We start from the raw sequence: 27,033 nt of genomic DNA on the forward strand, positions 1-27,033 counted from the left end.
GTGTGTGTGTGTGTGTGTGTGTGTGTGTGGTGTGTGTGTGTGTGTGTGTGTGTGTGTGTGTGTGTGTGTGTGTGTGTGTGTGTGTGTGTCTGTGTCTGTGTCTGTGTCTGTGTGTGTGTGTGTGTGTGTGTGTGTGTGTGTGTGCTCTGTCAGCCATCTCTGAATAACTTAGAAAAAGCAGTTTTTTGTTTTTGTTTTTTTTTTGCTTTGTTTTGTTTTTTTACTGAGGTTCTGAACCAGCTTTGTACAGCAGCGTGTCGTAGTCATACCAGAAAAAGAAAAACGTGTTAGTATCACATTGCAACATGAACATAACGGGCGATAATATTCTGAGAAAAACATACTCAGCTTTTTTCGAGATTAAAGTGGTAAATTTACGAGAAAAACATCACAAATTCATGGGGAAAAAAAACTTGAATATTCTCAGATTATACAGTCACAAATCTGTGAGAAAACACTCAGAAATTCTGAGACTTAAGTCAAATTTATGAGAAAAAAACTCATTTTTGCTTTTACTTATAAGTTTTTCTTCTGCTCTGGGATTTAGCAAGGAGGAAATCGAGGTGATCTGAGCTGAGAATAATAATATTATCATCTGGATCTGGACGTTGAAGAGATATTGCAGCAACTTGGGCCTATACAAAAAAAAAAAAAAAACTGACTTGACTTGACTTGACTGCACAGCTTTCATGCCTTCACCGGTAGCTACATAAATCTTTTTTTTTTTTTTTTTTTTTTAAGAACGGATAAGGAGAAGTGATAAATTGAAAAGTGGCTCATTTCCTAGGGTTGAGACATGCAAGATTCTGCTGTTTTGTGTATTGAGCAGTATGGATGATATTTTGATAAGTATGCACAGATGTAAACAAAGTTGGATTTTGAGATGTTTGGGTCTGTACAGAAGAAAGAATGAGTCTGAGGGTTGTTAGAAACAAAACACACATACATACTTGTTTTGGGCCATAGTGATGCCAGTCCACTGACACAACACATGTTAAAGTCACGCGGGTCTACCTCCACCTGAGACCCACTTATCATGTTATAATGTCAAACATTCATCTTATTACATTCATGTTATAACAAGACAGCAAGAAAGGATTCTTGATTTAAAGTGTCAAGTTTACATTGTAATAAAATATCTTGTTCTAACGTGAGAAATATCTTATCATAACAAGCTTGTCACATGTGATGCTGATTAGTTGTTTCTGGCATGGCAGCAATACGCTTTCACATTATTTATTTCTTTATTTTCGCATTGATTGCCTGTCTTTTCATCGCGGAACCAGCAATGAATCAGAAATTTGCCACTAATTGAGAGGATGGACTAGATCCAAGATATGGGAAGGAAATTGCTGACAGCTGTTATAAATTAAGCACCGTCGCACTCTGTTTCTGCATGGATTCTGCTCAAAGTTAAATATCATTATTATTTCAATTATTATTATTTAGAATAACATAATCTGCAACAACATGCTTAATAAGGTGAATGTGATATAGCATATTTTGCACAGGCTCATTTGCCATCTCCATGCTGCTAAAATTTCCCTCTCAGGTGCAAAGGGAGATGCTGCACGATGTTTTCTCCCCTGATCACCAGCCCCTGCACAGAAAAACAAAAGGGTTTACTTGTTGCTGTGACAGAAATTTGACTCCAGAGGGTCCACTTAAAGGGAGAGAAAAAGCAAAAAGGATGTCGTGAATTGTCAACAAATCCAGTCGACATTGTTTGACTGTCAAAATTGCATCTTTTTGTTCATCCCTCTGTCTCTTGCACCCTCGATTTCTTATTCCGAGATATTCAGATGTCCTTCGGGATCATTGTGCATTCAGTTTTGGAGATGGCGTATGTAAATGCCTTGCTCCTTTTACAAACACCTGGATATGCCCACATCCTGATCATGAGATGCATGAGAGATGTTAACTAGCCAAAAACGATGGTACATACAAACACCTTTGAGCCTGTATAAGAAAGCTGTCATTTGTATTCATTCTCTTTACTGAGCTTTCTGTCTTAAAATGTGGTGGCACTCTTAAACCAATCCTGCAGCACAAATAACAGACATTAAGTAAGACAACTCTGACATATTTAGTACGTTTGGCATAGAGTGCCCTACCGGTAACAGGTTTAATGCTCTCAGAAAGCAGAGAAATTACCGAAATTACAGGAAAACTTGACAACCTTAGTATAATAAATCTTTTCACTTGCTCTTCTTTCCCTTTATCTTCTGATTCTGCAATCCTTTAGTGTTAAAAACCATTAGGGACTGAGGTTACATGAACAGTGTTGTGTGGAGAACAATGCTATTTAAAATAAGGACTAAGGGAAGAATTATTAACTCCGTCCATTACTTCTGGCAATTTCTTAAAGGCTAAAGTTTAGCTCCAGCTGTTTTCACGTGAAACCGCCTCCAGTGATTTTTCTGTAATCATGGGACAGTGCGAGGAGTCTGAAGAAGCACACAACACGCAGTCACAGCTGACATTTTGTCAATTTCATACGCTGAGATGGCAGGAACGGCAGGCCTCCACGCAGTCGGCTAATACACAATCAGGGCTGCCTTTGAAATACCAGGCCAACGCAACAAGTTTTGAAAGAGCTCATTTAAAGCCTCCTTTATGGTGGGAATCACCTCTGATGCGACACACAGCTTTAAAGCATGAACATCACCAGACTGATCATTTGACTGCAGTGTCTTTCGGCATCACGTGGATCCCCAAAAGTAAATGTACAAATACTGACGTGGGAAAATGGCCAGTATCAAATGGAGATTGGATGGATATCGGCCAGAGTGAACACGACTGTGTCTCTGTGTTCGTGCATCTCTGCTTGGAGGGTGGTGACGTTTTTTTAACTGCAGAGCATTCGGTGCTGCTGAAGCTGCTGTTGAAATGCCTGCCTTAAATAGGAGTGCAGGAGAGTTGAAAGTTTGAGCCCTTAGAGAGCAGAGCAGCGATTTTCTGCCCTTGAGCAGAGTGATACGCTCAGATCAGAGGTTTTCAAAGTGGGAGGCAGGTGCAAATGGTTTCAGGGGAGGCTCAGAGACAAATTTCGTGAAGAATTTTGAATAGACCGCTTTTGTCATTAGTTCTGAAAAGGAACAAAAAAACCTAAATACTTAATTTGGTTACAGAGATAGATTCACCAATAGTTCTGGGTAATTCTTTGAACATACAGACACTCCTTCTCATATCAAACAGCAATAAGTGATCGTAGCTTAATTATTAGATGCCTGGGATCAAATATCTACTATATGATATAGATAGATAGATAGATAGATAGATAGATAGACAGATACTTTATTTATCCCCTCAGAGAAATTCTAAGTATCTCATAGCTCACGGTACAATACATACAGTGGATAAGAAATACACAAATCACATAAAATACACAATAAACCTAATATACGAATCAATCGATTAAATGTGAGCTTAGATAAAATATGATAAAAGTGTGTTCAGTGTGGGTGCTATATAAGAAAAAGCAAAAAAGGATGCCGTAAATCATCAAAAAATCCAGTAGACGTTGTTTGACTCTCAAAATTGCATCTTTTTTCCATCTCTCTGTCTCTTGCGCCCTCAATTTCTTATTCCAAGATATTCAGATGTCGTTTGGGATCATTGTGCATTCAGTTTTGGAGATGGCGTATGTAAATGCCTTGCTCCTTTTACAAACACCTGGGTATGCCCACATCCTGATCATGAGACGCATGAGAGATGTTAACCAGCCCCCCAATCCCCATACATCCACAGACTGGGGGGTTCTTTTGAGTTTTTCTGAGGAGAGACAAAAAAAATGCACTCTTCTCTCTTTCCCTTTTACCTCCTATAACTCCTAAAACACAAAGCACTGACATTGAAACACAAGAAAAACCCCTTCAAATGCAGTTTTATCCTCATACTCGTAATTGCCACAAATATGGTACATGTGCTCATGTTCACACACACACACACACACTGTGGACTCTCATACGAGTTTAAAATGTGTAAAATCAGACGCACAGTCCTTCAGTCTTCCCACGAGGTAATTGAGCGGCTCATTTGCGGTGGAGAGCGAGATCAGTGGGACAAACCACCTTCCCCCGACCTCAGAAGGGAGCCCTCAGAGTAATCCCCTGCTCCAATTAGAAGATGTTATGTGTGCACTCCAGAGGTCAGCACAAGTGATTAATGTTTATAAGGACGACTGGCTCTGCATCTGATGTCGTTTAGCCCTCCCACGATGCAAACACCGGGCGCACGCGGTGTCGAGGGGTCCGCCAGCTGATGTATAACGTTGCCATCTCTCCACATCTGGTCCATTAGATATGCAGATGTGTGCACTATACGTCTGCCTTCATCTGCATGTTTGTGACTGCCTTCCCCTGGACACAGCTCTCGATACCATATAATCTAACAGAGGGGCTCATTATCAGACAAATTCAAGGACAATTTGCCCAGATTGTATTTTTATGGTGTATTTCCTGATCTGTGATGACTGAGACCCGTAACTGTCAAATGAAGATTATACCCTTGCAGAAAGAAAATATATTTACCAATATATTGCAATATATTGAAATATATTAGGCTACATTTAATATATGGAATTACAATATATTTAAATATGTTATGTATTTGAAAATGTCTTAGCAATACATGGAATAATATATTGGTGAAACATATAATGCAATATATTTATATATATTGCATCAATATTTTTTTTATATATGGAATAATACATAAGTAATTGTGCATTTCAGATATTGCAATATATTGGAAAATATAAAGACTAGTTCCCATATATGGAAATGTATTATCTAATAGATCACATGATATTTTCCAATATACTGCAATATATTTTTGTTTTGTAAGGGTGATCTCTGCAGGATCCATCGGAGTGTAGCTGTCTAACCCTGACCCTAACCCATGAGTGATATAAAACATGCCTACAGTCGTCCTTCAGGGATTTATGGAGCGGCGCTGAGAGCAGATGGTGAATGCAGCGCGGGTTTACTTTATGTTCATCAACGATCTCAACAGTGATATTGGCTGGGATTCACTTTCTGGATGTCGACCAGCATAAATCACATAAATCCACGGCCTCCTTTGAACCAACTCAGCTTTGCTCTAAAAGTTTCCACCTGATTTGACCGTTATCAGGACGTTATCAGCCATAATCGCTGCCACAGGTGTGGGTTAGTAGAGCACCTTCCAGTGGGTCGGACGGCTGTTATCATCTTGACATTGTAGTTTTTTTTTTTTTACTTCGCTCCACTCCGCTCTTGAATCCCAGACAAAACCTGCATGTTGGCCCGGCTGCAACAACATGACAACACACTCCTGTGGGGTGTAAAGTTCACACACACCTGTACTGCACGTAAAGGACATGTTTCTGTGGTAAAACCCAGCCGAGGAGCTTAGTTATTGTATGTATACATCATCATCTTGTGTGATTGTACACCATTTAAAACATACATCATGCAACATACAATAGCTATTTGAAATAGTAACCATTCATACGTATTTTAATGGTTTATTTATTGATTGCCTGACTGATTGATTTTTTCGATGTCTCGGGTGAAGCATAGCTGTCAGATTTGGCGGTTTCATAGCTTTTGTGTGGCCCTAACCTTCAGGGTTTTTTTCTGGGACATTTGAAGACGATGAGAGGAGTTATGAAACACCTCAAGGTCCCATCATAACACACAGACCTTCTGGGTAATTTTCCACTGCGTCAACCAGGTAGTGCTCTAATTGAACACTTCTGAACCACAGCCGCGGCCACAGCATGACTGGACAAATATGAATAAAGAAAGAAATAAAGAAAGACAGAAATTTGCACATTCATCCCCATGACTTGGAAAGTATTTTGGTTTCAGAAACATTCACTGTCTTGGTCTACGTGATGTTGCCTTTATTATGTAATTCATTTTTTTCCTCAATAAATTTAAATCACCAAGCCAGAAGTTTTGGTAAACAGTTTTTGGACCTACTGTGTGCACCAGTTCCAGATGTATTAGACTGGGATATGGTGGACATCTAGGCTTTCTTGTGTCACTGTACTTTAATTGCAGGTTGTTTATAAATGTTAAAACCTCTGTAAACTCTGTACCGCTCCAAAATGCTTCTACAACTCGGGCTAAGCTGTTGCCTATCATAAATCCTATTAACAGCTTTATCTGTCCATGTAAAAATAAGCAAATGTCTTGATTCCCATGTTTATTTATTTGATTGCTGCCCTCCAGTTTTGTTTATATATTACTTTGTTTATACAGTTTTCTAGCAGATGCGTAACCTGATCAGCCAATGAGGGTCAAAGGTCAAAGAGACAAGAGTCAGACCCACAACTGGATATTTTGCTGTAGCCCATCAGCATGTTAGGTTTAAAAAATGTCATTTTTGAAGAAGTGATGTGTATAAAGAACTGACTAATCATCAAAAGGAAAGACAAAGAAAAAAGAAAGAAAGAAACATGCTCAGTGATGGCTAGATCTTTTCTGTTTAATAATATAATAATATAATAATTAAATGTTATGACAAGCTCAGATAATATTAAACTGGTAGTTGTGGGTGGTTTTCACTTGCCTATAAGATAATAAAAAGACAACAAATTCAAAAACAAACTTTATTTTCCCTCATCCATGTGTATTCAGTGACAGATTGAAACAAAACACCGGACCTGCGGCAGCACAGAGAAGATAAGATCCACCAGGCAACACACAAAATGTGCACCTCATGTTTCCCCTTGATGATTTGTCTTGTTCGGCGACAAGACAGAAAGCTGTTATCCTGACAGAGAAACAGCTGCTTTAGTCATTTTAATGGATCTGGTTCTTCAAAGTGACAGTTGCGGTTTATGTTCTTTGGGCAGCTATCTTAAATTTCAACATCAGAGCAAACTTTTTATTTCAGATAGATGGTGGTACTAACAAAGACTCTCATAGCAAACCCAGTTAAAAAGAGCGATTTTGTTATCTACTATTCTTCTTTAGCACTATCTTCATCATCCACCCAAACATTCGAGTTGCTTAAAGTCAATAACTAGAATAAAGTCTCGTTTTAAGAAGCTGCAGTTTCTACAGAATGGTGAACGGTTAATGGACTGCATTTCTATAGCGCAAATATTTTTGATAACTAACATTGTAGCTCACTCACTTAAAGCCTTCACATTGGAGGCTTTTAAAGTTAAGATGATGTGAGAAAGTCGATGGCTAAAGCACTTTTCTAGTCATCGCCTCTGCTCATATAGACCTTACATTAATTGGTAACATAATCCTCGGTAAAATGATGGATTTATATCCAGTAAGGGTCGCAGGGCTGGAGGAATAAAAGCTGAGGTTGTGGTTGTGAGGTTGAGCCAAATCAAACGTCCTGATTGTGCAAAACCTGCAGATCCAACAGCCAATCTGTCACAGGTCAAACAGGTATTATTCCATGCATGCATTCCCTGTTGAATATATACATAATGAGCTAACTGAGACTGGTAGAAAATAGCATATAAATATAAGTAATGCACTTCGACTGAGCCATTTACTCCAAAATCAGAGGTATATGTAAATGAGAAAATGAAAGATTCATTGTTTTTTAGAGTTGTGCTCATTCTCACTGACAGTTTGCACAGTTTCCATAGTTCCTCTGGCCAAAAAAAAAAAAACATAAAAAAAAAAACAAGGGAATAATTGGCTATCAGAGTTAACACTTTTCCGTTTGCCTTTTTGTGTCCATATTGTACGTGGGTGTGAGCCTGTGGGCGGAAAATCACAAGAGTTCATACAGAAACTACCGGCAAACCCATCAAATGACTGTCGCCTCTCCGCGTACAGAGTATAGTAAGCACGAGTGTAACTGTCACTGAGGGGAGAGAGAGAGGAATCACAAACGAAACAACAATATTTACGGCCGGCACAAACGCTAGTAAACAGCTTACTCACGCAGAGAGTGAGAGAGAGAGAGAGAGAGAGAGAGAGAGAGAGAGGAGAGCACACCACTTCCTGGCACGACTTACCCTGAACGCGTCTCTGCTCTTGTCAAGCTGCAAGCCTCAGGGGCACGGCAAATAGAGTATCAGCGAGGCAAATCCCTTTTTAATGTGCCTTTAATGATGTTTTTATACCCCTCACTGGATCTTTATGAAAGAGTGTGTGTGTGTGTGTGTGTGTGTGTGTGGGTGTGGGTGTGCAGGCAGGAGACAGGCCTAGAGGAGGAACAGCACAGTATTAGGAAGCAGAGGATAGACTTGTTTTACTGTATTTACAGCCATATGAGTCTTGCATGGCTTCCACCGGAGTGTGTGGTGAAAGACAAACCAGGAATGGACAGCAGGTAGGTGACCGCATCATGAACGGTGGAGCTGGTGACTAATAAGTGCGGCGAATCATTCCGCGGCTCATTTTTTTTCGCAGGTTACTGTAGTTTCAAATGCACCAGTGCCTCTGTTTCATCGATTAATGCAGGTTCGACACTTAAGGACGTATGACAAAATGCAGGGATTCACTTTCTGGTCACGGTGTTAGGAGAGCATCCATTATGTCACTGTCATCATGATCATCGCTCAGTATCATTATGTGGCTTGCAGTATCACAAAATAATACTTCTAATGTAATTATACTGCAGTAAAAGATATAAAAATAGACTAAAATTAATCCAATATATCCTATATCATTTCATTCTTGCTTTGTTGGAACCCAAAATCAATTTTTGTGTTGAATTTATGTTTGAATTTTGTCGCATTTTAATTTGAACTGCCCATGGCCTAGTGTGTGTAAGATGATAATCTGATAATGTCCATTGATTATAGAAATTTATTCCTCAGTCTGAGTGAATACTCACTTCTGATTGGTTGCAGGATGTGCATTAAAAAAGTACAAAACACATGTCTGGGTCAAGTCTGATCACTGCTCTAAACATGAGTATATGAATGCTGTTCTTCTAAACTTTTGCTAAATGACCATGGCAGAATAATCCACAGTGAGACCTCTTTATGGATTTTTTTTTTTTTTTTTTTTTTTTTTTTTCATGTTTAATCCATACTGGCCATTTTTCCAAATATTAGAGAAGTAGCTCCAACACAGAAGTCGGGAATTCTGGGGAAAATTTTGGACCGAGCAAAGACAGAAGAGAGGAGCTGAGAATAACTGAGGGAATTAGCAGAGGATCAGCTGCAAGAGCTTCACTGTTTGATGCCTGAAAAATATTTACATTCATATGGAAAAAGTAGCAAACTCTAGATCTCCGAGATGCCTCTACATCTGATGTCGTCATGGTGCTGTGACAAATAAACCAGACAGTAAACCCTCTCTTGATACACAAACAGAATTTTGTTGCCTTTATTTGGACGACCCACTGTATAATTTATGGTTCTAACATATTTAAAAGTCCACTGTGCAAAACTAAAGAGGGCTGACAAAAGTGAGGGCCATTTAACTCAACTGGAAAAAAAAAAAATAAAAATTGACATTCATTTTTCCAACCACCACTTCCCTCTTCAGTCAGCCCCAGACCGTTTTGCACAGTGGTTAAACACCACATCACTTTCTTACATTCAGTGCACTACTTGCGTGTGATAGCTTTGTTGCCTTCAGCACATGCAGCCCAGTTTCCAACAACCCTGTAAGAAAAGCGGCTCCTTCCATCGCAGCTGTCATACAGACAAAACTCAGATTTATCTCAAATAATACCCTGTGAGAAGGGCATGGCCAGTCAGTCAGTCCTATGTACGCCATGTAAAACCTGTAAAAATTCAAGGCATGGCAATTTACGATTATAATTACAGACATTGAATATAGTCTCCTAGCTAGCATGTAAGTAGTTATCATGAATGAATGATGTTTTAACTTTTAGTAGAGTCATATCTGAACGATTGATTGTCATGGGGTGAAAAGCAACAAGTACAACAACCAACCACATACATGTGCTGCGCGTAAAGAAAGGCACACATTTGTACAAACAGCTGTGTCTTTACACACTCCCTCACAAAATGGTCCCACAGACTTTTTGCTGTTTCATCCTCAGCTTAGTTCCTCCACACTTCATTTTAACTTTGTATAATAAATGCAGCACTGAGTTCATTACTGATTTCATGCTGCCTTTAATTACAAACAAGCCTCCAGTTTTCCACTGTCTGCTATGCTTCATTACACAAGTAGCTGATTGGAGACAGTCCATCTTGCATTATAATACTGAGTTCACTTCAAGCAACACAAATTAATATTCAGTATTTTACACTATAAGTAACTTATCTCCAGTGAGGTGCTCTGGTCCAAGGCTTCCTCTGGCAGGGTTTTGATGCTCCCGTTTTTGGCTCCTTTGAGAAGCGATGGCACAGCCAGAGTTGGCCCATTGCCTGGGTCTTTGCCGTTGTTGTCCCTGACTTTGGCTTTCTTTTCTGGGGACGACAGCTCTGTTGCCCCTTGAGCTGCTAAGAACAGGGCCTGGGAAGTCTGCGGCTGTAAGCTGCTGTTACCGTTCTGCGAAATTCTGTAGATCTCAGTCATTTCTGAGATATCTTCCTCTTCGTCCTCATCCTCATTTCGGATCGCCCTTCGGAGGCTCTCCCGAGGCATGAGCACCCTCCTCCCCTCTGACTGCTGCTGCTGCCGCTCCATGGGCTCGTGGTTCTCCACCTTCCTCGAGGAGCGGCAGAGGGCTTTGCGGAAACCCCTCTTGAAGTTGTCTGACAGGAAGCCATAGACGATGGGGTTGGCGCAGCTGTTCGCGTAGCCAAGCACCACAACAAAGTAGTAAAGGCCGTGGTAATCTGGGGGCAGCGATACCAGCAGATTCACGATGTTGAGGGCATAGAAGGGCAGCCAGCAGAAGACAAACACGGCCACCACAATCACCACCATGCGCGTTACCTTCCGCTCCGACTTCCTGCGCTTGGTCGAGGTGGCGTGGACCTTTTTCCCGGAGCTGCGAATCTTGACGACGATGAGCAGGTAGCAGAGGCAGATGATGAGGAGCGGGCAGAAGAATCCCACCGTGGAGGTGTAGATGATGAAGGCCGCCTGCCAGATTTCAGTCGGCTTTGGCCAGGCGATGTTGCAGGTGCCGCCCGCCTTCTGGATGTTGGCGAAGATCACCACGGGCAGGACGACCAGGAAGGCCAGCGCCCACACCGTGCCGTTCACCACTTTGGCCACCTGAGGGCGCCGCCACTTCGAGGAGCGAATGGGGTGCACCACGGCCAGGTAGCGGTCAATGCTCATCAACGTCAGGCAGAAGATGCTGGTGAAATGGTTGATGGAGTCCACGGTCATGACCAGGCGGCACATGAAGGAGCCAAAGGGCCAAGACTGGAGGGTGTTCTGGGCAGCCAGGAACGGCAGGCTGAACATGAACAGCTCGTCGGCTATGGCCAGGTTCAGGATGTAGATGTTGGTCACCGACTCTGTCTTGGAGTAGTGCAGCACGATGTGAATGACCAAGGTGTTTCCGCCCAGGCCAATGATACAGACAATTATGTATATAAGCGGGATGAGCACCCCCTCTACACTGGGACCTGAGGGTACCTTGAGATCGGTGGTGTTGGTGGAGTTGGTGCAGTTGAACAGGCTCTCGTTGAAGATGGAGCTATTGAACATGAACGGGAACAGGGGGAGGCCAGAGGAGAGGAAGCTGCTGTTGTCCCACATCCCATCCATCATCTCCAGCACGGGAACTGAGAAGTCGCCCATGGATGTGCCCTGTCGGTTTCCCCTTTTTGTCTTTCTGTTGCCTCAGCTCTCACCCATCTGTCCTGCGAGGGGAAAAAAGAAAAAAAAAATAGTTTCAATCTGAGCACTTACTGAAATAGTTAACGATCCACCCCATTAGCAGAAATACTGAAAAGAAAATGGGACAAAAAGAAAAGAGAGAGAAAAACATAAGAAACATTACTCTTCAAGGACACAGGCAAGTTTTTTCACATTTGTGCTAATGAAAGAATTGCAATAGAGTGGCAAGAGTTCTTCTATCCAATTTCTTGAATGCATAAGCGCTGCTCATGTTTCATTTTTAACAAAACATTTCAACTAGAAAAAAAACAACAACAAAAAAAGCACACTTATTCAGTTCAAATACAATTGACAACCTTCACGGTATGACGGCAGTGCTTCACTCAAAGGCCTTCGTGGTGTATAAGCCAAGGTCCTGGTACAAGCCAGAGCAAATATTTTAGTTCCCTTGATTTCATTATTGAACTACAGCATGTGAACTGCTCCCTGGCAAATATTCAATTCAAAACACTTAAGTTCGACTGATTGCAAATCATAATCTATCAACATATAACCAGGACAACAATCAGAGACAATTAGCACTGCTTCAGAGCGCACAGGTGGCGTTTTGTGATCAAGCGCTTACATTTTTCGCAGCCAGACTCAGACATGAATTGCCTGTGGAACTCATGGCTACATTAATCACAATCACGCACGAATGCACGACAACTCAATGACAACTCAATGACAACTCACTTATTAAAAAAAACATGAACAAGGGGAGGTTTAAAAAAAAAGGTACTCATCAATATCATGTAATTAATTAATCTGCTCATTTCTAATTTCGCAGGCATTTCATGAGCGCACAAGGGCATTTTTTTCCCCCCGTGTCGCAAGAGGGAGATCAACAAAGGACAAGGGAAAAGGATAAGCGTAAAACTGTAACCAAAAAACAGATAAACAGATGGTATAGAGGAGAATGTGAGATCATGAGTCAGACGGGAAACAATTACACCAGGATGGAGATGGATGTTTGGGGATAGATACATTTGGCCGTAGCAGCTATATTTGGCCCTATTGATACATCAGATAAATTAAACAGAGTGTGTTCCCACACATGGGGGCTGCTGAGGCTAATAATTGACATTTCATTAGCAACCGAGCGCTCACATGGCTCACATGGACAGAACTACGAGTACAAAGTGTGCCTTGATATGAATGTGTGTGTGTGTGTATATATGTGTGTGTGTGTGTGTGTGTGTGTGTGTGTGTGTGTGTGTGTGTGTGTGTGTGTGTGTGTGTGAAATGTGAGCAGGCTTAAGGAGTTTTTCAAAAGCTTTGAAGGTGAGGCTACATACATGGCTATAGAGGCTGATGCTTGGTAAACAGCCAGTGCCGCTGACGTCCCTGGTACACCGGAACAAAGTAACAGCTGGCACCCTCCACCTCCCATTCACACACAACAGAACGAGAAAAAGACTGAGCCTTTATTCAAGTTTTTTTTTTTCTTTTTTCTTCTTTTAACAAGTTGGTGTCAGCTTTTATGCATGACTAATGGCATAAATAAGCAAGCCTTTCATTTCAAGGCTTAATTATCAGAGGTATGCAGTGGATAGATGGTGGATTCATCTTGACGTGGGCCACTGCAGTCGCTTTGCACCGTTACAACACAACATCTTTCTTACGGCACCATAATTCTGCTTTCACACCGGAACAGCTGATGTAGTTCTCCCAAAATGGTTCCTGGCTATAAGCTGAAGTGGATGCATAAAACATAACAACACTGAATTATATAATAAGGCATTACAAGCAGATTATAGGTCTGTTTTAAACATAACATAATGGAATTCAATTAAAACACAAACTTAACTGTAAAATCGCCCCGTACTGTACTGCATCTCTGTCATGATAAAAAAAAAAAAATAAATACATGAACAAATGACTAAAATGGATTACACACAGCTTCAAATTAAGTGCTACCAAAAAGCATATTTGTCTATTTCCTCCCCTGAAATGGATTTTGTTCCCTGCGTCTGAAATGCTGCAATCAGAAAATCAACAGTGAGAATAGCGCAGATGTGCTCTGAGCTTAGTGATAGGGTTCGTCAAACAAGTCGCATGAAAGGTTATTGTCACCTCCGTGGAAGCAGCTGTAGAGGCTATGAATAGCATTCAGTCGCTTCGCCCTTAGCATGGGAGCTGGAGTTAAAAGAAATCAGTGAAAGGAAAAAAAAAACAAAAAAAAATGCCTACTTCTGAAAGAGCATACTGAACAAAATTGAAAGAAAAAAAAATAGATATATAGATAGATCTATCTATCTATCTATCTATCTATCTATCTATCTATCTATCTATAGATAGATAGATCTATCTATCTATGCGTTATAGATCTATCTATGCGTTATCTATAGATAGATCTATCTATCTATAGATAGATCTATCTATAGATAGATAGATCTATCTATCTATAGATAGATAGATAAATAGATAGATAGATAGATCTATCTATATATCTATTTTTTTTTCTTTCAATTTTGTTCAGTATGCTCTTTCAGAAGTATTATATATTTTGTTTGGTTTTTCACTGAAATGAAATGAAATATTATTTATTGTTTAAATATTTGTGCATAAGTATTTGTTTATTCATAGGTATATTGATTTCTGCCGCTTGAAAATGACCGAAATAAACATTCATTCATTCATTCATTCATCTATAGATAGATAGATAGATAAATAGATAGATAGATAGATAGATAGATAGATATAGATCGATCTATCTATCTATCGATCTATCTATCTATCTATCTATATATATATAGATATATATAGATAGATAGATAGATAGATAGATATAGATATAGATATATAGATATACATATCTATATCTATATATATATATATATACAGTACAGGCCAAAAGTTTGGACACACCTTCTCATTCAATGCGTTTTCTTTATTTTCATGACTATTTACATTGTAAATTCTAACTGAAGGAATCAAAACTATGAATGAACACATGTGGAGTTATGTACTTAACAAAAAAAGGTGAAATAACTGAAAACATGTTTTATATTCTAGTTTCTTCAAAATAGCCACCCTTTGCTCTGATTACTGCTTTGCACACTCTTGGCATTCTCTTGATGAGCTTCAAGAGGTAGTCACCTGAAATGGTTTTCCAACAGTCTTGAAGGAGTTCCCAGAGGTGTTTAGCACTTGTTGGCCCCTTTGCCTTCACTCTGCGGTCCAGCTCACCCCAAACCATCTGGATTGGGTTCAGGTCCGGTGACTGTGGAGGCCAGGTCATCTGCCGCAGCACTCCATCACTCTCCTTCTTGGTCAAATAGCCCTTACACAGCCTGGAGGTGTGTTTGGGCTCATTGTCCTGTTGAAAAATAAATGATCGTCCAACTAAACGCAAACCGGATGGGATGGCATGTCGCTGCAGGATGCTGTGGTAGCCATGCTGGTTCAGTGTGCCTTCAATTTTGAATAAATCCCCAACAGTGTCACCAGCAAAACACCCCCACACCATCACACCTCCTCATCCATGCTTCACAGTGGGAACCAGGCATGTGGAATCCATCCGTTCACCTTTTCTGCGTCTCACAAAGACACGGCGGTTGGAACCAAAGATCTCAAATTTGGACTCATCAGACCAAAGCACAGATTTCCACTGGTCTAATGTCCATTCCTTGTGTTTCTTGGCCCAAACAAATCTCTTCTGCTTGTTGCCTCTCCTTAGCAGTGGTTTCCTAGCAGCTATTTGACCATGAAGGCCTGATTGGCTCAGTCTCCTCTTAACAGTTGTTCTAGAGATGGGTCTGCTGCTAGAACTCTGTGTGGCATTTATCTGGTCTCTGATCTGAGCTGCTGTTAACTTGCAATTTCTGAGGCTGGTGACTCGGATGAACTTGTCCTCAGAAGCAGAGGTGACTCTTGGTCTTCCTTTCCTGGGTCGGTCCTCATGTGTGCCAGTTTCGTTGTAGCGCTTGATGGTTTTTGCGACTCCACTTGGGGACACATTTAAAGTTTTTGCAATTTTCCGGACTGACTGACCTTCATTTCTTAAAGTAATGATGGCCACTCGTTTTTCTTTAGTTAGCTGATTGGTTCTTGCCATAATATGAATTTTAACAGTTGTCCAATAGGGCTGTCGGCTGTGTAGTAACCTGACTTCTGCACAACACAACTGATGTTCCCAACCCCATTGATAAAGCAAGAAATTCCACTAATTAACCCTGATAAGGCACACCTGTGAAGTGAAAACCATTTCAGGTGACTACCTCTTGAAGCTCATCGAGAGAATGCCAAGAGTGTGCAAAGCAGTAATCAGAGCAAAGGGTGGCTATTTTGAAGAAACTAGAATATAAAACATGTTTTCAGTTATTTCACCTTTTTTTGTTAAGTACATAACTCCACGTGTTCATTCATAGTTTTGATGCCTTCAGTGAGAATCTACAATGTAAATAGTCATGAAAATAAAGAAAACGCATTGAATGAGAAGGTGTGTCCAAACTTTTGGCCTGTACTGTATATTGCCTCATATCTATATCTATATATAGATATAGATATGAGGCAATATTTATGTCTTTATGAGAAATCTGAGATCTGAGTAATTTCCTCATGTCTTGGTTACAGCACAGTACCATTACTCATTTTTCAATATCTTCAATTTCTTGTGATTACGGTCATTTCAGACATTACATTTACCTTTTTCAAGCAGCACAGAATCCCAGGAGAAAGGAAAGCCCAAGGTAAGCGTCATAAATCAAACAGAACCAAATAAATGGCACGTAACAGGACAGTAAAACCCGATTTTTCTTCTGCTTCTTCCTCTTCTCTCAGGAAAGTGCCTCTCCAATTTTTTTTTTTTTAAAGAGAATGAGAAAATACCCCACTTACAGTGTCCGAGCACAATTATGCTAATGTGTCCAAATTGATTTAAGCAAGAAAAGCCAAGCAAAGCTAACAGGTTTAATCTTAAATATTCCAAGCAAACGAGTGAGGGATTGTCTTGTGTCCTTGGCAGGCGGCCGACTCGGACACGGTGATGGTCTGGCAGCTTTTTCACACGTTGGCACACCAAATAAACTAAATCTCATTTGACTGTGAAATCTCAAATGCTGCTTGTTTTCACTCCGTTTGTTCACAAGGTCACTTCACAGCTGGCGCACTGGCTGTTTGAGCCCCCGAGGTCGTGAATTTGATCTCATGGATATCAAAGAAATGATAAATAAATCAAAAAGTATTAAAGTTTAATATGCATACAGCTTCTTGCTCTACGAGAAGCATATTCAGGAAAAAAACTGATGCTGTGGACGATGGATAGAAAGGGGATGGAGTATGATTATGCAGCTCAGTCTAACCTTTTCAACATGGTGTTCAGATTACTCTGGATTACCCCGAGCTTTAAATGTACTCTGAAGGTACCATTTGGGTACGACCCGCATCTTGAAGGTAGCCGACGTACCCATCGCTCCACAGAGCTCACTGCATCTTAATCCAGAGTTTATAATCCAGAGTTTATAGTTTGCAAAGTCTGCACGGATTATCGTTTTGTCACTCCTAATGTCCAGGAGTGTATTTCTACAGATCAAATATTGATCTAGATAAACAAAATCATTTCAAGATAAGAGGAGATACACTTTATTGTAAATTGTAAGGAAATTTGTCCTGGACACATCAGTGCTCCTGAATGAATAATCAGCACATGATAAAAGTGAAAACAAATACACCAAGAGGCATAAAATAAAGGAGAGAACATTTCTGCATGTACTGTACGGAGACACGGCATGGTACTGAGTGTGCAGCTGGAACAGAGCAGGAAACTGTGCACACTGAGCGGGTTTATTTGAAAATGCATTGTTTTAATTTTGCAAAAGCAGGGGGTTTGAAAATGTTCCCCTAATTGTGTAATTTTGAAAACGTCAGTCTGGTGTTTTCAAAGCTTTCTGAAGATGCTGATGCAGGATTGTCATGTGATCTAGGTTTTAGGCCGGTACTGAGCATGTGCAGACCGTGTGCACAGGCTTGCTTGTGTTCAACAGGGTTTTGAAGCGTTTTGGGGCTTTTCAGCGAGGACGGGTTTTGGATTTTGCTCTGGAAACGCCATGAAAACAACAGTGTGGTGTGGTGTGGTGCGCATCGTTACTCTATAGGCTATCATCTGTGTGAATAAGCCCTATAAATACTTTAAACAACAAAACCTGCGCATGAGCATACACACACACGTACACACACACTTGAAATGAAGAGAGAAATAACATCAAACTCTGCAAAGCATAACCCAAAAATAAAACTCGAGGCCAGCAATAGTTGTCTGAGCACCAACACAAACACAACACAATCTCAACACAGTGGGTGGCTCACCGATCACATCACAACAATACGATCTATACAGTATGAAACATGGCCAATGACAATCTGCTGGGAAAAAAAATATTAACAGTAACAGTCACTTCTGCTGCATGGTGATCTTTGATTAAATTTCTCAGAGTTGAAATCTAACAGTCCGCTCAACCGCTTTCAGATTTTCTCTCTGCATAGATAGATAGATAGATAGATAGATATACTTTATTGATCCCAACCATGGAAATTCTCATGTTACAGCAGCATCAGTAGAAACATATAATAAAGTTAAATAAAATAGAATACAGACTAAACATATACAATAAAGACTATAAAGACTAAAAACTAACAATATACAATAAGGGCTAACCTAAGAATATGAGATATGAGATGTGAAATATACAGATGGTATATTCTGCATGATTCTGCATGCAGAATATAATAATAATAAAAAAATGTTCATATTACAAAAGCTGCATTGGCCAAAAGTGGCAAAGTTGCTTGTTGCAGCTTTCACTCTCTTTAATGTTCAGTTAAGGCAACATACACACCGCACTTTATCAGCAAAGCATATCCAAAGTTTTAAGGAGGAAGCGGTTATGAAAACGTGGAAGTCAATCACCTCTCTATCGTCCTGAGAAAAAGCAAAGTTTGATCAAAGAGAGGATATTCGGGATCTGCCAGCCTGTATCTCCTGTGTCCCTGCCCCCACCGTCCTGGATACCTACTGTGTTGGCTGGCTGCTTAATGAGAGTGATTCTTCATGGTTTCTACAGCCTCTTTGGTTGTCTAACACGTCACGCTGAAGCTCGAGAGGTAAATGCCAAAGATTGCAGCTGCGTGGCAACATTTTCAAAACCGTGTGATAGGAGTAACGCTCGGTGCCAAGTATGCGATCAGAAATTGGCATTACTGTAGCACTGGGGAGCAACTTTGATCAACGACCTGCATCATCTGAGAGCTTGACTCACTGCATGTACTGCAATAATTACCCTGCACTCTGGGCTTTGAGGATTTGACTGCAATGCCTAGTTTTTTTCCCCATATTGCCATAATGAAAAACTAGACTTATCACAGAGAATGAGCATTCAAGCAACTGTTTGGAAAGCACAATGAGCCTTCAAAGTAAACGGCCTTTGGGCCACCCTTAAATAAATGTCAGTATCAGCATACTGATGGCTGTAACCCTGGATTCATCCCAATCAGTGTGTCTCAAAATTGCAATGTTTCCCAGAAATCCTATTCATCAAGCTCCGAGTCTAATCCTCTCATCCTGCAACACCCTGAAGGCTGTCTCATATCTCCGTAGTATTTGTCATATCTCATTCCACCTCATTAATCTTCCCCTCCATCCAAAGCAGCCCGGGACCGGTTAGGCCTTTTAAGCCTCTCTCTCTCCCCGGGGGGGGGCGGGAGGGTGGGAATCTATTCAATTTGCAAATTGGGGTTCTGAACTGCTGATGGTGTCACATGGGAGCAAGACATCCTGCGATCAAAACATCTCTTCATCTGTCTTGTTTCCCTTCAAAATGACAAACGGGGAGGGGGGGCGGCTTTTCTCCGGAGAGCAATCTGTGCACAGTGAGCCGTGTTTAACGCTGACCACACAGGGAGAACTTGTGGAGGAGGAAGCCAAAATAATTTGAGTCTGAATTCTTGCTGCCGGTGATGAGCGCCTCTCGACCGCAGCGGAGACGAGCGGAGGGAAGCGGCACGCCGTTTTCTCTCTGATACACATGCATCTTGCTGTGATTCTGGCTGTGGCACAAACACAGCTTGTGACTGGGCTTTCTTAGTAGCAGAACGCCTCATATCAGCAATGTCCAAAAAAAAAAGTAGGACATCCATGCTGAAATTCAATTTTTTGAGCGTTTCGATGCCGGTCTGATGCTTGCATTGAGAGCCTAATCTGTATTGTCAATGTAATGACCCCTTTTATTCAGCTTTTTCCCGATGTTTATCGATGAATCTAATGGACTGAATATGTTAATTTGTTGTCCATTAAGGCAGAATGTGCAGTTTCAAATGGGAGGGCACCCTACTTTGTTTCCTAATGTTGATGATGGCACTGAAGAGGAAGAAAAGCCCTCAAGTTCATGCCAAAACTAATAATCCATAGAATTAATGCAACTCTTTTAATGTTTATCTTGAATATAATGTCCTGATGTTAAAAATACACAAAAAAAAACATGAACAATGGAGTGAAAAGCTCTTATGTTTTGGGTGAAAGAGTTGCCCTGAAGCATTTCTAAGTTGTATTGAGTGACATTCATCATTTTTTGCATGCCCTCCCCTTTGAGACTTCATCATCTGCCTTTAAATCCACGTTGAAGTCTCTTGCCTCACGTTTTGGGAACACAAAAACTGACAGCCAACCATTAATTTTAAATATATTGCGTGAGGCGGTAAATGATTCATCTGCTGTGTCTGCAAATATTGAAGCAGAGCAGGTCTGTAGTTTGAGTCACGATGGACTGATAAAGTATTTTCCATCAGCCAGGAAATCTCCATCTGGGACATTTGGAACGGTTTCATTCCAAAACATTTACGGTCACTGCGGAAAACATGCTCATTTACAAAAACACAGATTAATGATTCTTAAGAGGTTGACGCTGTTTTGGACCCAAGGGTCTTAAGATAGCAACTGACTTTGATAACATAGTGTTTTATCTTCTAAACAGTGTAATTTTCTCAGATTAGTTAACCACTTTTTTACCACTTTTCATATGAATAAAGTCAGAATGAGCATCCACACACTACACTGGAGTCTAGATCTAGAAATCAGCTGTAACAGGAGCAGGAAATGGAGGCTGCAGCTTTTTGGCCACAAATGCTTTCATGTGAGGTGAACAAACCTGCGGCTATCAGAGCCGCTGAAGGTGAACGCAGCCTTATCTGAAACACGGCGGTGTGAACATTTTCTGGAAGTGGCCGGCAGAGGAATAATCGCTCCTAAGATTGGAAGTATGTTTTTTTTCCACTGTGAGCGCTGATTTTATAAAATAATGGCCCAGTATTGTCGCCATAGCCCTTTTACACCATTTTAAACCATTTTGAAGCACATTTTGTGACTCACATTGACACACCTGTTGATTTATGCGGCTTGTGTCGTTATCTTGATTCACACCTAATGCAGTGTTGTCATAAAACCTAATTTCTGGTTTATTTTATCAATGTCTGCATATATGATCTGTCAGCTGGCGGGTCTATTTATCCAATTTATTTACGCAATATAGAAAAATGGTTTCTGTGAGCTGAATTTTTACACCTGAGCTGTAAAGATTTACAAATGACAACAGCAAGACTCTTATTTTGAAATACAGTGTCAATCCTCCATTGGAACCAATCTAATCTTACTCCATTTACTCACACAACAATGTCCTCATGTAATCGCAGCGTACAGCAGATAGTGCTATATGACTATAAGTGTACACGATTTTCTATTTACTACATTTACTTTGTCAAAGCCCCGGGTTTCTGCCAGATTTTTTTTCTTTTTTCTTTCAGTGGATTGAAGATTTTGCTTGTTTGATAGTGAGAGGGCAGTATGACTGGAAACACAACTACAGAAAATGCTTTGTCATGTTTACAGTGCTGGAAAGAGTACCAGAACTTTCCACTCAAGTAGAAGTACTGCGACCGTGATGATATTATACTTAAGTAGAAGTACTACTAAGTAAAAATCTACTCAAGTAAAAGTAAAACCCACTTTGTCATATATGATCTTATGTTATATATGAACTTTTCAAACCTTTAACTGGAAATTTAGAGATTAAAGAAAACTGCACTGAAAAAGTAAAGCCAGATTACTCTTGTACTCTTTGTTAACTGACCTTTTAAGGTGAAAAGCCCAACAATCTGTCTGTTTATGAAGGTCTAGTTCCTGATGCTTACAGAGAGCGGGTAGAGTTTGTCCTCTGGATGTGGATGTAATTTAAAATGTCGCAAACTACAATACTTCAGCAAAAAAAAAAATTACTTAAGTGAAAGTAAAATTACTAACAGAAAAATGTACTTGACAGTAACATGAGTAAACCGCTCCCTCTACCCCAGCATGTTTTAAATGTGCTGTATTACAGAGTCTAGACAGTGGCCTTTCTCTGTGCTGGTTACAGGAGAGTGGGATGCACCTGTGGGTTTTCTTCTCTTAGCTTAGATTAAACAAAACTCCCTCAATGGGAGATTCAGAGAACGTATCTCACTGAGCTTCAGTGCAGCTCTTTGCTGTTCAGGAAGGACAATTCACGTACGGGAAATGTATTTATTAAAATATGAGGCATGACAATGGGTTTGACTTTGGCAGACTGGATTTGCTTTTATGCTGGCTGCTGTGCACATTTAGATTCACAAATTAATGATGCACATACAGATATTTTGTAAAGATGAAAGCAATCAGCCCAAGAACATAAAAACGAGAAGCATGAGAAGCAGCAGCAGGGCAGCAACTATGACTCAAACTGGGTTAACCATCAGCTGACGGTGCCTGCAGAGCCTCCTGGCTGAAGCGGCTCTGCTCAGAAATGCCGAGATCTCAGCTGTCAGGCGCCGCCGCCCCGTCAGGCTCGGCCTCCATCGCAAAGGCCAGAGAGGCCGAGCTCACCTGAAAGGCCTGTCACGTTTCAGAGAGGAGCCTTGTCACTCAGACATCCATCTGCTATGGAGCCACGGGTGATTTCTAACACAGTTTCAAAACACTCTGTGAAACGGGTGCGAACTCTGACCGGCAGATTATGAGTTATGGACACAAATTATCCGGCATAAATTAGATTATGTGACAATTCAACCTCAAGCACCTCACTCATTTTGCTGTTGTCTTTACATTTCTAGTTGCTAGACTCTAATAGACATATATAATTCATTCACTCACATTTTAAAAAATCTAAAACACACAAATATGACAATGTCAGACAGAGTTTTCACACACAAAGATTAATGGCAGTGGCTGGTCGAGATGAAGCGAACAATATCTAACACGACAAAGGCACAAAAGAGCCACAGTGTGAGTACATGACTTTATCAGTCTGTGCACAAAGTAAACTGATCCATTTCTTCTACCGAGGCTGCTCACAAGTCTAATGGCTTCTGGAATAAAACCAGACTTCCCTGTTTGTTTGTTTTACATACAGGCAATCTAAAACGCATTCCTGATGGCGTTAGGGTTAAAGCAGTCACAGCCACCACGTGTGAGGTCATTCAGAGCTGACCGACTTGGGAGGCTTACGGATTCCTTGCTACAGATTGCCGGAAGTGTAAAGACAAAAGCAGCGAGTCCATGTTGCCTGAAATACAGTGACCACATGTCCCGCTTTGTCTGGGTTTGTCCCGGTTTCAAACTCGACGTCCCGAGTCCTGACAGTTATCTGTAAAACACTAAAATGTCCCGGTTTTCAAGATTCACGACCAAATTGTCCTGGTTTTTCACTTCTCACACCCACAATTAGAACTGATATAATACACCAAAACTATTCAGCATTTTCTGCTCAATCTGATGGTACCAGGGTTAAAGAAATCTGACCTCTACTTTTGACCCCACGACCCTCGGAAACCGGCGACGTCATGTTCAGCACAGATTTTACAGCAGAAACATCTTCCTCTACAAGCACTTAGTTCCCACATTTTCAAACAAAAACAGGCATGTTATACATCAAAATGTTTTGCATTTTCTGCTGATTCTCATGATGCCAAAGTGATCTGACTAGGTTTGGTGGATTTTGGGAAACAAATACTTTTTTCTTTTTTTTTTGCTGAAGCGCTGTCCATGGCAATGAAAGCTGCTCTCTGTAATTGTGCAAAGTGCTGAAGCAGCTGTCTCGCATCCTGATGAAAATTCCTGTGGCGTGTGCATGAGCGCATACATGTGCACATGCATCAAGGTGTGGTACAATTAACGGTCCCACAGCAATGTCTTTCTCTAGAGCTTTATGCATGCCTTCATTCCCACATTTTTAAACAAATGTAGGCATGCACTGCAAAAACTCAAAATCTTACCAAGATTATTTGTCTTATTTCAAGTCAAAAATGTCTTATTCCTAGTCAAAATATCTCATTACACTTAAAATAAGACATGATCACCTCAGAAGTAACTTGTTTTTACACAATTGTCTCTTGTTTCAAGTGAAGATTTGCTTGAAAAAGTGAAAATTTGCTTGTTTCATTGGCAAAATTTGTTTTTTGTTTCTAGCTAATTTTCACTTATTTCATGTGAATTTTCACTTTTTCCACTGGCAAATTTTGCCAATGAAACAAGCAAATTTTGAAATTTGTCTAAAAACAATTTACTTCTGAGGTGATCATGTCTTATTTTAAGTGTAATGAGATATTTTGACTAGAAATAAGACATTTTTGACTTGAAATAAGACAAATAATCTTGGTAAGATTTTGCGTTTTTTCAGTGTGTTATATGTCAGACACTTCAGACTAACACGTCCTGGTTGGGAGGTTTGAAAATATGGTCACACCAGCGTAATATCTACAAAATAAGTGTTTGAGTGCTGTACTCCTAACATTTGAGCATAAGACAAATTAAACTACAGTTAGCTAACATTAGCCAGGCTCTGAAAAGTGGTTTCATTTATGTACACTTGGTAATGCAAAGTGGATACAGTGTGGGGAAATGAACAGACATCGGTCTTTCCTACATCAGCTTCAGTCATGCAACGATTCAGACGAGGGGGGGGGACACCACAAACTGCAGAAGCCGCACGTCATATTCGTCGTGAAGCAGAAGGGGCAGAGTGAATGCACGGAGTGGAGTCGGAGGGTCCGTTTGAGCCATTATTCAAATGATTCCCCGCTTGCAGTCGTTGAGCTCCGAGCACAGGCCTCGGCGGTGAGAGCCAAGGTCAGGATCGTGGCTAAGGACATTGCTGGGCTTGTTTGAATAGCATATTTGCTCAGCTTTCTTTTGTGTTTTCCCCCCTTGACAGCCGAGAGCGAGCGTTCACCGGTGCGCTCGGCGTTTAACCGCGCTGGTTCAGGCTTTGGGAAACAGCAGCAGGTTTTTGCATGACATTACCCTGATTTATAAGAGAGATTATTCATAAATCAGAAGATAGTTACTGAATAAACCGTTCATTTCTGCAGGTGACGCTGTGACTAGCCTTCATATTAATATCAGTGTAGGGTTAGACCAACATATCAGCCCCATGTTGGCCTTTTACTAAAAACACTATCAGACAAGCGTGTTGTCCACCACTGATGTGATGGAGGCCCTTTTGACCACAGCTACATAAAAACTGGTTTTCGCTGCACGTTTTATTTATTTCTTTAAAGGAAAATGGAAGTTTAGTGATCGGTTTGGACGTCGTGATTCACTCACACACTCATGAATATTGATATTTCCAGTTTCAGTCTTTTCCCCTGTCACCTCTGAAGTGAAAGGGGAGATGTGTTTGTGTTTGTTTCCCAAATTCACATCAGGCTCTATTTTCACTGCATTCTAACATTTTACTTTTCTTCTTCTCTGTCAACATGAAATCTCTTGCTGCCATGTTTGCTGTGGCGTTTTTTGGGCTGGTTTCTAACGAGCGACCCGGCTTTCTTCGCTTAGATTCTCAGCGCAGCACAATTTGGACCGATAGGCTCACTGGCGGATGAATACACCGCCTATGTTGTCATCTTTCATAATCAAATTAAGACTAAAATTGGACGTATTGTGTGGCCAAACAAGCACAAACCTGCAGCTTCTTTTTTTAATACCTTTTTAAAGAGCACTGCAGCGTTCTTCTTCTTTTACTTGGACGCTGGTTTTTGAGCCTCTGCTTGCGAAAACACTTTTGAGTGAACGGGGAGACGACAGAAACGTTAAAAATGTGGCCGCAGAAGATGATACAGGTGAACCACTTTCTATGGCTTCATATCACGAGAAGTAACGTGCACCAGCCAGCGTTTTAACAAATGTCCCTTTTCCTCAAATTATGCAATTCAAGCAACATTGGTATCAGTACCTCCATATGTGACCCTTTATTTTACACCAGTGTGGGCCGTGGTGGATTAAACATGTGACAAACTGTGTCGTCAGTGTGTGTGTGCAATGTGTGTGTAGGCATGCTGCTAGGGAACGCCGACCACCCTCCGTCCCCCCCCAACCTGTTACATCGCCATTACTCAAAACCAACCACAAGTCCTTGAATAAATCAGCGGCTCACGGCCCAGCATGTTTGCGGATGAATATTAAATGATGTATCGACGCTGTTCATTTTAACCACCCCTCTCCCATCTCAGCAGGAACAGGCGCCGTCCTGCGGGCTCGGACTGACAAACAGGCCGTCTCCTCGGGACTCGGGGATGAGTTCAATCCCGCCACTCAAGAGGGGGACTCAATAACCGAGTCAATTCTCAGAGCGCCTGCCATCCGGCACCGACTCATATTCTCTCTTCACCTTGCCCTCTGTCCTCTTAGACGGCAATCTCAATCTCAAGGGCTTCCATCAGAGCAAAAAAAAAAAAAAAAAGGAGATACCCTTTACTCCTGAGCCTGTGGATATTCTTCTCGCTGGATAGCATTTCAAAAAGAGGAGGGAACGGGTGATGAAGAGAGAGGAGTGGGAAAAGGTCGGAACACTCTGACCCGTTTTAAACTAAGAAATGGAAATGCTGCAATTTCTTCCAGGGTTCGAAATCTTCCTCTCTGCCTTTTTGCCTCCATTCAAACCAGTTTTGCATTAATTTAACCTGCGCCCATGATGATTTGTGCATGTTTGCCTGTTTATCCATACATGCATCGCCTCTCTCACTTTAGAAACAGGTGATGGTATGAATATAAATCTGCAAATATGTAAATTGAATACTTTCCTGGCAACCAACAACACCCGGGGGTCACATCAGCATCTAAAGGGAATCCCAGGAAAAGCCTCTCTGACTTCCTTTTATTGCCGTCGCAGATGTCAAATGCAGCAAATGTCAGAGCAACATTAAGGAATTAGACGCTCCATTTGAAGGACATAAGTGCTTTTCCATAACTGGGACATGGTGTTGTTTTGGTCGCCTTAACTGGACAGAGCGGATCGTGTCAGCA

The 27,033-nt window shown here is 40.9% G+C and overlaps 1 protein-coding gene across 1 annotated transcript; it reads right to left on the bottom strand.

Moving 5' to 3' along the window:
* Positions 1–10,199: 10,199 nt before the first annotated feature.
* On the bottom strand, positions 10,200–11,651 carry LOC115363958 (somatostatin receptor 3). Its single transcript, XM_030058333.1, has one exon. It carries the CDS (start codon positions 11,649–11,651, stop codon positions 10,200–10,202), a length of 1,452 nt encoding a protein of 483 aa, XP_029914193.1.
* Positions 11,652–27,033: the final 15,382 nt, after the last annotated feature.

The sequence above is a fragment of the Myripristis murdjan genome, chromosome 8, assembly GCF_902150065.1.
Source record: "Myripristis murdjan chromosome 8, fMyrMur1.1, whole genome shotgun sequence".
In the NCBI taxonomy this organism is placed as follows: Eukaryota; Metazoa; Chordata; class Actinopteri; order Holocentriformes; family Holocentridae; genus Myripristis; species Myripristis murdjan.